The 12,464-nt window shown below is 46.7% G+C and overlaps 1 protein-coding gene across 5 annotated transcripts in view; it reads left to right on the forward strand.

The window, feature by feature from the left end:
* CD151 (CD151 molecule (Raph blood group)) overlaps positions 1–12,464 on the forward strand; it is a 32,123-nt gene that overhangs the window by 11,036 nt on the left and 8,623 nt on the right. For 3 of the 5 annotated variants that reach the window (XM_071427686.1, XM_071427685.1, XM_071427690.1), the window contains exons 2-4: positions 2,282–2,402; positions 7,723–7,826; positions 8,781–8,972. In XM_071427686.1, the coding sequence (XP_071283787.1) occupies positions 7,743–7,826; positions 8,781–8,972 (276 nt within the window). In that variant the 5' untranslated portion in view covers positions 2,282–2,402; positions 7,723–7,742. Of the gene's footprint in view, positions 1–2,281; positions 2,403–5,015; positions 5,117–7,722; positions 7,827–8,780; positions 8,973–12,464 lie in introns of all 5 variants that reach the window. The other 2 variants (XM_071427687.1, XM_071427688.1) reach the window with 2 other exon arrangements.

Here is a 12,464-nt window from a genome sequence, read left to right on the forward strand (position 1 = left end):
CCTGCTTTCCCACTTCTGGGAGTAGGAGACATGGGGTTTGTGCTCTCAGGTTGTGGATGAGTGAATGTTTTGTCAGGGAAGGGCTTTTTGTTTGCTTTGTAGTGAAACAGTGCTAGGGTACAGACACACAGTCCCAGGCACGCTCGATCACTCTTATCTTACTCTCTTATGCTTTCTTTTCTTAATGGTTGTAAAATTGGTTTTATGCCAAGGTCCTTGTTATCCTCAAAGATCCTGCAGCCAGGCATTGCCTCACCCAGTTTGGCTAATCCCCTCATAAAACACTTAATTTGCAGGTATGTAGGTGGTGCTGAACGTGTAAATCCTTGCTGAGTTTGAAATTTATGCTTGTTGTTATTTATGCTTCAGTAAGCCCCTCCCCTGGGGGAGTAAACAGTCTTGAAAATATGAATGAAAGGTCTGAATGCTCTTCTCTGGAGAGACAGTCTTGTCTCAAAGAGCAGGTGACTGCTCAGGTGTATTAGGCATGCAGCTCCTCTCTGGATACTTGGCTCTTATCAAAATGAGCAGGAGTATGGAGGCTGCATCTCTCTCGAGGGGTCTATTCAAAACACAGCACCTTGAGCCAGGGCAGAAGAAAGGAGGGATTTGGCAAGCATTCTGAGGGGCGACAGCAGGGCTGTCATGTGCCCATGGAGATGTTGCTTTGACACAGACTGTTGATATGAGATCCTCCCAGGCTCCCAGAATGGGAACAAACTTACCCTCTCTCAGTTCTTTGGAAAAGTGCTCTCCCAGTCAAGAGGTAGGGTCAAGCAGGGTCTGCCAAAGATGTCAAGAAGGAGGGATTTTGACCAAAATCTGTTCTGTGTACCTGTCCCCCCTCTCCCCCCTAAATTTAAATGACATTTCTTTAGAAGGAGCTTTTCCTCCTCTGTGGATGCCTGACTTATGTTTTGCATTCTCCCCAGTCCAAGGCACAAGTACTTTGACTTTGCAGCACGTTCCAAAATGCTGCTGGAAAACAAAAGCATTGAGCTTTATGTCCTGGATCAGCTTTCCCTTCTGAAAAGCCAGGAGTGTGGGAGCTGCATGAAGCAGATGAGTAAAGGGCAGGGCACTAGGGCTGGTCTTGGAGAGCTTGGGCTCAGCCTCAGGAGGATTAAGAACTATTGCTTGCCTTCTAGGTGACTGTGCCTTTTCTCCTCTCCCTAGCTCCTCAGAAAGTTCCCTTATCTGACTTTTAATTAACAAGCCCAAGAACTTTGTTTGGCTTACTTTCCAGTGGTGCAAGAAATGGCATTTCCACTTGTTTCTCTGAAGAGCTGTTTTTGTGGTCTAGAGGCTGTGTAGTAATGTAAATCAACAAATTTCTGGCTCTTATTGGCATCATTTTTCATAGGGAATGGAAGCAGGGGTAATCCAAGCTGGTTATAAAAGAAGATGTGTTGCTAGTTTGGGACCCTCTACCTTAGAAAAGCAGAGAAAAGAGAAGATGCTAGAGGCTGTTTGCCAGTACAGCAGCCTTAATGCAGCCTAGCTGCCTCCACAGAAGTGACAAGCCATGGGATGACACACCAAGGTCAGAGGGATGGAGTGCTAGCAAGGGCCCTCAGCCTGTTGCTCTGCCATGTGCTGGGTGCCCTGGAGGATATTTCTAAAAAGGAGATGTGGCTGACAGCTCAGGTGAGGTGTCTCTGCACTGGTACGCTCAGTGTGGGTGACAAACGGGAGGACCTGGAAGCCACTGTGCTGCTAGAAAGCCACAACCTGCCTGCCATGAGTGAATCTTGATGGGATGAATCCCATGACTGGAGTGTGGCTATCAGTGCCTACATGGCTTCATCAAGGGAGAGCTGAGGAAAGAGAGAGGATGGGGTTGCTCATGACCAGGTTGAAAACTTGATCACTTGGAGGCACTAACACCAAGAAGGGCTTTGCACTGCACAGAAGGATCTTCCTGAGCTTTCTCATGGAGTTGCTTTCAGGCCTTTTCCAACAGAATGAGCTGTCATTTTGTGTACACAGCCTTGACAGAATTGATAGCAGCATTTACAGGATGCAGCAGTAAATACAAACCTGTCCTGACAGCTTTCTACCAGCAGAAGATATTCATGCTCCCCCCTGCTGCAGTTAAGCTCTTCCCTGTTATCCAGTGCACACTTTGCACTTTAATCAAATGCATTCATAAGAGTTATTCTGAAATCATGGGCTCTCTACTTAAAGGACTTGATGGCAAGGCATATAATCATATATTGATTTCAGAATAGTCTTTGGCATAGTTCATGATTCTCTGCATCTCTCTTCTTTTTTCCTTCAGCTTTCTGCTTTCCTAAATCCAGCAGCAGACTAGAGCCAGCAAGAAGAGAGGGGGTGGAAAAAAGCCCTTGAAGAGGACTGAACATTTGCACTGGTGCTGTCACCTGCTTTGGTGGTGAAAGGTCAGTGTCAAGACTGCTGATCCATGTTGCCTGTCAGTTTGGGGTGGATAATGGCACACGGTCTGAATTTGACCTCTTTACCTGCAAGCTTTAGAATTCCTCTCCTGGGAAGGCTTTACTTAAATTACTTTTAGCTGCTTTCTGGCAGCTGGAGGCCCTTTCTGAGGATGTTCAGAGGGGTAGGTAAAGTGTCAGTGGTAATGTTCTCATCTTACAGAGAGGGAACTCAAGAGAGGTCATGCTTCCAAAGGCTGGAGTTTAGCCTTGCCGAAGAATGTCAGTGAGTTTGCTGAAGATTAAAGTTCTTGGCCCACACCTGCACAGCACATACCAAGGGAAGGATGTCTGCTTTGTTTGCTGATGGCTGCCAGGGTTATCTGGCCCAGCTCACGTCATCTCCAGTGGAACATTTTCCTCTAGGCCAGCAGTGTGCTCAGTGGTTGCACTTTTGTTACAGCATAGGTGCAGTGGGATTTCCTGCAGCAAGTCTTTCTTATGTGCTTTGGCAAAGGTGTTAGAAGTTATCTAAGTTGTGGTGTGTGAGTTATCTGTGGAATAGTTGTCACTGATGTGTTGGATACCAATTTGCTTGCTATCACTCAAAAATCAATACTTTTAAATAATGATGCTTTTAATGGCCTGGGAGCTATTCATTTTCTTTGGCATTATTTCTTCCCCATCTGTCATTTGCTGCTTTAGGGCAGATTGTGCAGAAAAAGCCTGGAGGCCTGGCTTTCTTTGCTGTTTAATTAAGTGCTGTTACTGTGCAAGTTGAGGCAAATGTACCAAGCAGTGTCTGGGATGACTAAATGAATGTCTATCCAGCAGGAGTGTATGTGTGTGTGTGTGCATGTCATATGCTTTCTGAGCTGGGCTGTGTGTGCATGTTTATGTGTGCCTCTGGGTCTGCAAAGAAAAATACAGTGGTGTGGTGTGGAACACACAGAGCAAGTCCTGCCATTGGAATTTTAGGTTTCACAGTTGTCTGTGCAGTGCTTGTGTTCCCAGATGCTCAGCACCCAGAACTGGAGCCATACTGCTCAACTTCTGGTGAGCTCTTGTGGTCTGGTTTGTCCTAAGGGTTCAGTCATGGTAGGATGAGAGCCCAAGAAAATCAGATATAGAATGGTTTCATGTTTGATGTGATCCCAGCCTTGCTGGCAGTCATGTACTGTATATTCTTACCCTCCTAGGAGGCTGTGGCTTGCAGTCACACAGGGCAGGATGAGCTCACTCTTTATCTCTTTTATCTTTTTGAGATGTTTGCTTAGGTTTCTCCTTGCTTCACTGTTATTTCACTGTTATTCACTGTTACTCGTATATTTCATTGTTAGCATCTCTCAATCTCTGATGTATTTAAACCAGTAAGCCTCATAAATTATTGCCAAAATTGCTTTACCAGGCATTCCTCTCATTATAAGTATGTATTTTGCTAATCATAAAAGAGGTTGTTCCAGTTCACTGGCTGAAGTAGTCTTTGCAGGCAAAAGCATTTTGAGTCTTTGAAATCGTGTTGCTGTCGGGCTTTTGCCAATTTGCCAGTCACCTGGAGCCTGTCATGCCTCTCAGCTGGCATTCCTCCATCAGCTCAGTGCAGAGCCTCATAAAATCACTGGGTTTAGAGAAAGATGAGGGTCTTGAACTGGAGAGGAAGGGAGAGGCAAGGGGTCAGACTGAGGGACTTGCCCAAATCTGTGCACAAAGTCTGTGTCAGAGTGGGAAGCTGGATTCAAGCTGTTCAACTCCCAGTTCCTTGAATTAATCTTCAGACTGTTACCCCTCCTTTTCATCTACAGGTTCTGTCACTTGTTTTTTTCCTCTCAGCTTAATGCATTTTGTTTTCCCTAGAGAATTATTTCTCTCTGTCATTTCTATTGCAGTGTGTGTGTGTGGGCATTGTAGGAACCTCTTGTTGATTCTTGTGACTTCCATAAAAATACTTCTTTCCATTGTGGGACTCAATTTCACAGCCTGCATTCCTTGATTGCTTGCTGAAATTTAACTAGCTGATGAAGCTACTGTCTGTTGGACTGGACCAAGTAAACTTCATTATGGAAATACTTTTAGTCTTCTAACCACTTTTTCAGTTAGCACAGTACTTCCCATTATGAAGCTTATGTTTAATTAATGTGTTTTTATGTAATTGTAAATATACCCTTGTGGCAGAGCTTTCCATTTCCTGTTCATCAGAGAGCTCATGTGTAATTATTGATAGTGATTCAGAACAGGTTTTTTCCACAGTGTTTAAAATAGAACAGAATTATGTGTGTTAATTACTGTTGCTGCTCCTTGTCCGGTTTCAAGAGTGATTCATATCAGTTCTGAGGGTTTGTTACAAGGATGACTGAAGGCAAGAGACCCTGGCTGTGTCAATGAATTCAGGATGAGGCCCTCATATTCATCCTGGTGCTGTGACACTGATCAACACCTCTGTGCATTTTGGGACCATGAGGCTCAGAGCCTGAAGTGACCCTAAAACTGGGAGGCAGATTGTGGTTCCCCCCTCCCACTGCTGGGGCTCCTCGGGAAAAGCCTTTCACTGTAGTCTCCTGCCCTCTCTTGCTTTCCCTGAAGACCAGGATAGCTCCCTGAAGCCTGACCCTGTCTTTGCAGGTGATGGGAGGCAGCAGATCACCCTGTGTGAGGCAAGGAGCACAAACATCATTTCCAAAAAGAGGGTCTGCAGAGCTGCCTTTCCCTGAATAGTTGGCTGGGTGAGTCATTGAGCGTGCAGAGGCAGCCAGAGCCATCAGCTCTGCTCCTGGCTAGGAAGGATAGATCAGACAGGAGACAGCCCTGATTGCGTTCTGATTCATGGTCTGCCATCCCTGGTGATTCACCCTGCTTTATAAACCTGCAGCTGTTCCCTGCCAGCTTTCTGGAAACAGGCACATCCTCTCCTGCCAGCAGCGAAGCCAGGCTGCCTGAAAGGCCTGTACCCAGTGCTGGGTGCAGCAGGACCTGCAGTCTTGGGGGGGATTTCAGACTGTCTGTCACCTGATCCAAGTGCAGGCTCAGCTGTGTGTCTGCCCAGTCCTCACCCTGGACTAGATGGAGCTGTGACTGGGATTTCTGAGCTCTTGGATCAGAAGGAGGGACAAGTTAGTATCCCTTGCTAGGGGCCAGCACCTGCTGTATGGCAGTATGTAGGGGATGGATGGATGGATGGATGGATGGATGGATGGATGGATGGATGGAAGAAAGGCAGCAATGAAGGAAGGCTGGTTCCTAAAATCCTTGGGAGCAAGAGGGAAACTGAGCCAAGGAGCCTAAGGACAGAAAGCCTGGTTAGCATCCCCTGGTCAGTCTCTGCAGGCCTGCAGTGCACGTTCCTCTACATGCAGCCCTGATACTGGAAGGGGTGGCCAGAAATCCTGTTACTGGAAGGCATCTCTCAGATCTGGGCTGAGGTACCTGTTCTGAGTTGTGCAGGCATGTGTGGCTGCCTTGCTGCTGTCATTCTTGTTCTGTGGCTTAATGAAGCCTCTGGCAACTGTAAATCTGTCACCTTCCATGAACGCTGTGTTCTTGGGGCGTTCTCCGTTCTTCTCATGGAGAATTTGCAAGCCTGGTCAGTGCATGCAGTACCATCAGCATCCATTCCTTCCCAAAGCCTGGGGCACTTTTGTGCTGCAACATGGTAATTAATCTGAGCATTGCTGGAGGTTATGATCTTTTCTGGAGATAACTCTGAAGAGTTGTTCTCCTTGATCTGTGCCACCATCTCAGAGCTGTTCCCTTTGCCAGTGAAGCAGAATTCTGCCAACTGCTGTTGCCAGATATTATTTCAGAGAAAAATGTTTTCTTGTGAAATGGTGATGGGGAAGGGCATGGGTGGGACTGTTGGCATGTTCGCACTCTTGCTTTTCTTGTTAGCTTCATTTGTTAGTTTCTAAAGCAGGGGCCTGGCTGGGGATTTTGATTGGGCTGGCATGAAGCACAAGGAAATAGTTTCCTGCAAATAAAATACAGTTATGCTGCAGAATGGGCAACTGCTGTTCCCAGCCTTGGTTCCTCTGGCTCTGAAGCCAGACATTAGAAGTGTGGTGGCAAAGATAATGCTGATAGTCAGCTGATGTGCAGCCTGGCTGTGTGTACCTGTTTCTCACTTTCTTTGCTGTCAGGTGTTTTGCCAAGGTAGATGAGTCTGTACTGCATACCTGGGTGTAGCTGCATTGGCTCCCTGGCGGGAGTTTGCATCACTGGTGTGAAGAAGTTTTGTATATTAACTAAGCATGAACTCCATGCCTCTGGAAAAATGTAGAGGCTGTTTGCCTTCCTTCTTCCAGGGAAATTGCTGGTTCAGGAAAACATTGCACTCTGATGTTGGTGGACAATGTTTGCATCATTCCTTACTGGCTGGTGTGGGAGGAAAGAGATGATTTTTTTAATTGAATGCAAGTGGTGAGGATTTGGTTGCACTTCTGCATCCTGCCTCACATAGGTGATGGTGGCAGCAATACTCTGTGCAGTGCTTTTGTCCTGTCTGCCTGGTCAGGCAGTGATGAGGATATTTTTTTGAGAGGTTCAGACTTTGAGGTCTGAACAACAGGCAGAGAAGTAACATGGAGCTGTGCTTGCTGCAGACACACTTCTGGGAAACCTGCTCCAGGGTGCAGCAGGTCTGTAACACTGCACTGGGACTGGCTCACCACAAAATCCCATACCTTACATATCTGCAGGGGCATTTTATGCTGTCAGATCATCTGAAGCCAAGGGTTGTTTTCTTCCTCTTAGTCGCTGGGACAGTCTCTTAGTGCCCTGGAGGACAGCCAGCCAGTGAGAAGGGCCATGGAAAATAAGCAGTGAAGAAGAGAATTAATTACTCCAACAGACTGCTGGGGTTCAAAAAGGATAGGACATCTGAACATATAACAAGTGTGTTCCCAGTTACAGTTGTAAAGATCAAAAATAGCCCAAACTTAGAGAAGGATCTATTTAAGGCAGCTGTAACTAATGCCAGTGAGAGGATAATATTATTTGGAGACAGATTATTCCATAAATATCAGAGACCAGGGTTTCTGTTGCCACCTTCAGAACAGCAGCGACAGGCTGCAGTCAGGAGCCAGACTGGGATTTTCTGGAGAGCAGGCCTGGGATTGTGTAGGTCACCCAAATGGATAGGAGAGCTCTTTATCTGAGCAAGCACTGTCCTGTGTCCCTGAAGTCAGCTGAATGGCTTGTTCACCAGCTTACTTCAAAAGATTGCAAGTGTTAGGTCTTGCAGGAGGAGGGTAGTAATGCTGCCCTCTGGGAGAAGTGGTGTGATGACTGACTCAAGCTTTTCTGGTTTTGGTTTGGTTTTTTTTTTTTTTTTTAGGAACTTGGTGAACAAGAAAGATGCGTGAGTATACAGAAAAGAAGGAAACATGTGGGACCATCTGCCTGAAGTACCTTCTCTTCATCTTCAACTTCTTTTTCTGGGTAAGAAAACTCAGTCTGTGTCAGAGGCAATGAGGTGGCACTGCAATTTTGGGGTCAGGGGTGCAGAAATCTTGGGTGTAATGAAGTCTTTGGGAAGAAGTGCTGACGTCAGTAGGACACAGCCTTTCTCCTCTTGGGTGAAATGTCACCCCTGGGGCTTGGCTGCTCAGGCTGCAGAAGTTATGGTTTGGCACTGTAGCATGTGGCTGTTTCTAGGTCATGTTACCAAATATAGAAAATTACAGGAAGACTGAAAATAAGCCTTGATTTTTCACCTGGTTTACTTTTTCCAGAGCCTGAAGGCTCCACTGTCTTGCCATTCCTCCTCTCAAAATGGCAGAGGGAGTGCTGGCAGATGACACATACCTTCTTGCAGCTGATCCACTTTAGAGCTTCTTAGAGTCATACTTTCCACCACAAAAGTTACTGATGCCAAAGGATTGTGTTTTACTTCAGTGCATGGGACAGAGCAATGGAGTGTCCAGATCAGACCTTTAAGAAAAACTGTCTGAGTTTGCCAGAAGCTGCTTAAAACCCTTGAAGCTGAAGGCTTACAAGGAGAGAGGGGACCACTAGGGATGTGGTTGGGTTCTCTGTGTTCACTTGTCACAAGGGTTAAAGTTTAGCCAGCCAGGTTGGTCATACAGATTTGACATGTTTTATTTGCCCAAATCCCAGTGTGGCTACATTTGGGAAGACTGTGGTCTGAGCATGAACTGCTGTACACTGGTAGATGGTTTAGATGGCTTCCATCTCAGGCTGCCTGGGGTGCTGAACTGGGTGTCTGGAAGCTCAGGACCTGCTCCAGTCCCAGTGAGTCCATCCTTTAATGTAGATAATCTTTGGCTAGCTGAGGGAGCTTTGGCACCTCCTGCTGTCTCTGTCCAGCTGCTCTGGGAGGTGAGGAAGTTCATGCCTCAGACACCCTTCATTTGCTTGCTTCTCTCTCCCCAGCTGGCTGGCGGGGCTGTGATGGCAGTGGGCGCCTGGACCCTGGCTGAGAAGAGTGACTACATCAGCCTGCTCTCCTCCAGCACATACTCTGCAACTGCTTATATCCTGGTGGTGGCTGGGGTGGTGGTCATGGTCACTGGCATCCTTGGGTGCTGTGCCACCTTCAAAGAGCGGCGCAATTTGCTACGAGTGGTGAGTTTTGCTTGATTGTTTTATTTGGGGAATGGATCTTGGTTGTGTTGTGCACCAGTCTTATTTGTTTGTCCTAGAGCAAATATCACTAAGGTCTCCAGCTCCTGACAGCAGTGCTGTCCATGTCCCAGGGGACAGGAGCATTTTGTTTCATCCACACAAATAGTGTGCTGCATGGTTCAAGAGTAAAAAATGTAGTTGAAATACCTGTGCTTAATGTGAGAACATTTATTTGAAACTATTCAAAACAAAATCTTGTGGCTTTTGTCTCTTCCTTCTTCCTTGCTCATTCTGTATTCTATTTTGGAAAATGGGAAGAGGGAGGAAAACATGAGAGACCTGTAACAAAATGCCATTGGGTTCAATTTTTAATGACATTAGGTTCAAGCCAGATTAATACACTTTTTCACTTGGTTGTCAAAGATCAGGACATTTCCAATATTTTCTTCAGTTGCAAAAAAATTACTTTAGTCTTGCTTCCACAAAGAAGAGCCATACTATTCTGATAATCTGCTGCTTCTTTTCCAGCTTTCTCTGTGTTACTTCCTGAGCTCCCTGCTCACCCACCTACACTGAAGTTTTTTACCATCCCTGAGGTTTCTATTTTGCTTGCTCCCTCTCAAATCTCCCTTTCAGTCTGGAGTGTGGCAGCAGTCTGTTCTAGTGTCTGGGCTGCAGTGGTGAGTGCAGTGACTGAAATAACAATCAGTGGCTCTTGGCATTCACAGGTACAGAAAAAAATACTTCAGCCACCACCTCCTCCCTTTGCAAATCCTTGTTCACCTGACTGACTCCATTTCTCCTCTTTAGTTTGGATAGAGGAGCAGAAATAAGAGTTGTGAGCAAGCCTGATGCTTCACTGCTATCCAGACCTGATAATCCCTGTGAGAGGCAGAGTAGGGCCAGGGAGGAAGAATAAAATACAGAGGGAGACACAGTGAGTGCATTGCTGATGCTTGTTCAGTGGGTTCCTGGTCGGTAGCAGTTGGTTTTGGCCTTGCTTCACTGACTCTCCATGCCAGAGAGACCGCTCTTTGTCTTTTTCCCTCACCAGAAGCTACATACGAAAATCCAGTGGAGTTTTCTTTGTTATTCTGCCATAGAAAATGAATAATTTTCTCTTGGGAATAAAAGGTCACTCTGTCTCCTTACACCACACGTCCTTTTGGAGTGGCTGGTTGTGACAGACCTATTGTCTCTTCTTGCTCGTGCTCTGCTTTGGTTGCCCTGAGTAATCTGAGACAGGGCTGTGCTTGCCAGGGCTGGGTGAGCCTGGCTGGGGGCCTCTGCCAGCTCTGAGCTCAGACAGTAATCCTGACAGCTTCACAGTCAGCCCCGGAGCTGTGCCAGCCAGTCCCACTTTCCCTGTGTACCAGAGACCCATGTAAATATGGGAGGGAGCAGTAGAAGCAGCACAGAGCTGTGCTCTCCCCAGTGCTGCCTTGGTGCTTTTAAGAATCGATTACTGACAGCTTTGGATGCTGTTTGTAAAATACGTATCTGGTTTTTAGTTTGTTTTTCTCTTGAAAAGTTGGGAAGATGTGAATTTTTTTTCTGCCTTGTATGTAATTTGAGTTTTATGAGCCCACTTCAAGGCTTTTCATAGTATTTCACTGCTCATCAGTGACAGCTGTGCTACTTTTTTGTCATTTCTTACTGGCCTTCCTTAACCATGTGCTGTGTTGAGGCTTGGGCAGTAGAGGAGGAGTTTCTCTGGCTCCATGAGCAGGCAAGGCAGTGGATCTGCAGCCTGGCTGGCTGTGATGCTGCAGTCCAGCTCTTTACAAGGACACAGACCACTATTATATCATACTTCAGTCAAAATGCAGCAGGAGTCCCAGGGAAAGACCTGTCAAATAGGAGACCTTGCTTGTAAAGGGAGAAGGTGACTTTCTTCAGGTCTGGCCCCTCACACTGCCTTTTCTAGTCAGCTACCTTGGACAGGGAGAAGGCAACTCACATGGATTAGGATTTCTGTTCCTGCTGCATTTCAGCCTGGAACCCTCCCACTGAAGTGAGGATGCTGATTTAGGAGTATCATTGCTATCTGTCTCTTTTTCAAGTAGTAGAAAGATGTCTCCAGATAATGATTTGGGTTGCAGGTGGGTTGAACCATTTTTTGTGTTATTCAGAGAAAACACACTTAACACTTGGTACCTCACTTGAAACTGGATGGAATTTGGGCTCTTTAGATCTTGAGGAGACACCCAGTAGCCCTGACTCAGTCTTGGAACCAGAGCCAGGGTAAATTTTTCTTAGAGCCCACCCAGGTCCAGGCATGTGTTTGCTAGAGAGTTTCTGGTGATCGCACATTTCTGACTTGGGAAACAAGTAGGGCATGTCCCTACAGTTCCATGCCAGAGCTGGCCTACTCCTCCCATAGGAGATCTCTAAGAAAGCCTTGCAGCCACAGCTGAAGAGCAGGGAGAGCTGCCCTGTGCTCTGTGTGTGTCCCAAGTGAGAGCTGCTGCTCCCCTATATCAGCATGATACTTAGAAGTGGCCCTGAGGGAAGGATGAGAGTAAGATAATGGTGGAGTGTATCAGCAGAGACAGGTTGGGTTCATGGGTGGTGGATGCACTAAGCTCCCTCACAAGGTTTTACTTGTGACTCAGATTTGTTAAGGTCTGCTGGATATGTGTTTGTTTCTATCCACTGTAAGCCAGCACAGTGAACAGAGGGCTCGTGGTGACATAACTTTAGCTCTACCTGAATGCATCTGACATTACACAGAGCAAGGAAAAATAAATAAGCTTTCCAGTCCATTGGTTGTTCTCAGCATCCTGCCCCTCCTTGGCAGAGAAATTATGTCAGGTCAGTTAAGGCATAACAAGGTCCCAACAAAAGAGAGCCAGCCATTGTGTCAAGGCCTGCCAATCCTTTCTTGCCCCTTTTCAACCTCCTGGGAGTGTTGGGAGCAGCCTTTAGCTATCCTGCACTCCAGTGTGTGACTCACTGCCCCGGGATGAATGGGTACCTTGTACAGGCTGCGGGGATGGTCGGGATGGCTGCTGGGGAGAGCCTGGGGCAGGGGAGTGAAAGGCTGAGATTGTGTGCTCAGATTAAAGCCTGGACTGCAGATAAAACCCAGCTGTCCTTCCTTTGCAGCTGCTGAAGCCCAGCAGGGGTGAAGGAGGAAGCCTGAGTGTTTGTGTCATTTTACTCCTGCAGAAGGGGCTGGGAAATACCTAGTGAAAAGAGTGCACAGTGGGGGTGTAACCCTTGTGCAGCAGGAGGCATCCTTGCTGTGTCCAGATCTTCACTGTCCTTTTTTGTGCAGGTTTGATGTCCAGTTACATTTGTAGGGAGCCATTTGCTTTGTCTCTTGGTAACAGACCTTTCTTAAGGTTGAGGGTAAAACAGAAAACGGAGATATTTTGTTTGTTCTGTCCTGGGGAAGCCAGCTCCTACAGGAACCTAGCTTGAGGTCCTTGTTATGGCTAGAACTGGGGTCTCTTCAGCTTTATCTACAGGAAGATTAATTTAATAGCA

The sequence above is a fragment of the Agelaius tricolor genome, unplaced genomic scaffold (genome assembly GCF_023055355.1).
Source record: "Agelaius tricolor isolate 1412-34295 unplaced genomic scaffold, bAgeTri1.0.p SCAF_5, whole genome shotgun sequence".
Taxonomy (NCBI): Eukaryota; Metazoa; Chordata; class Aves; order Passeriformes; family Icteridae; genus Agelaius; species Agelaius tricolor.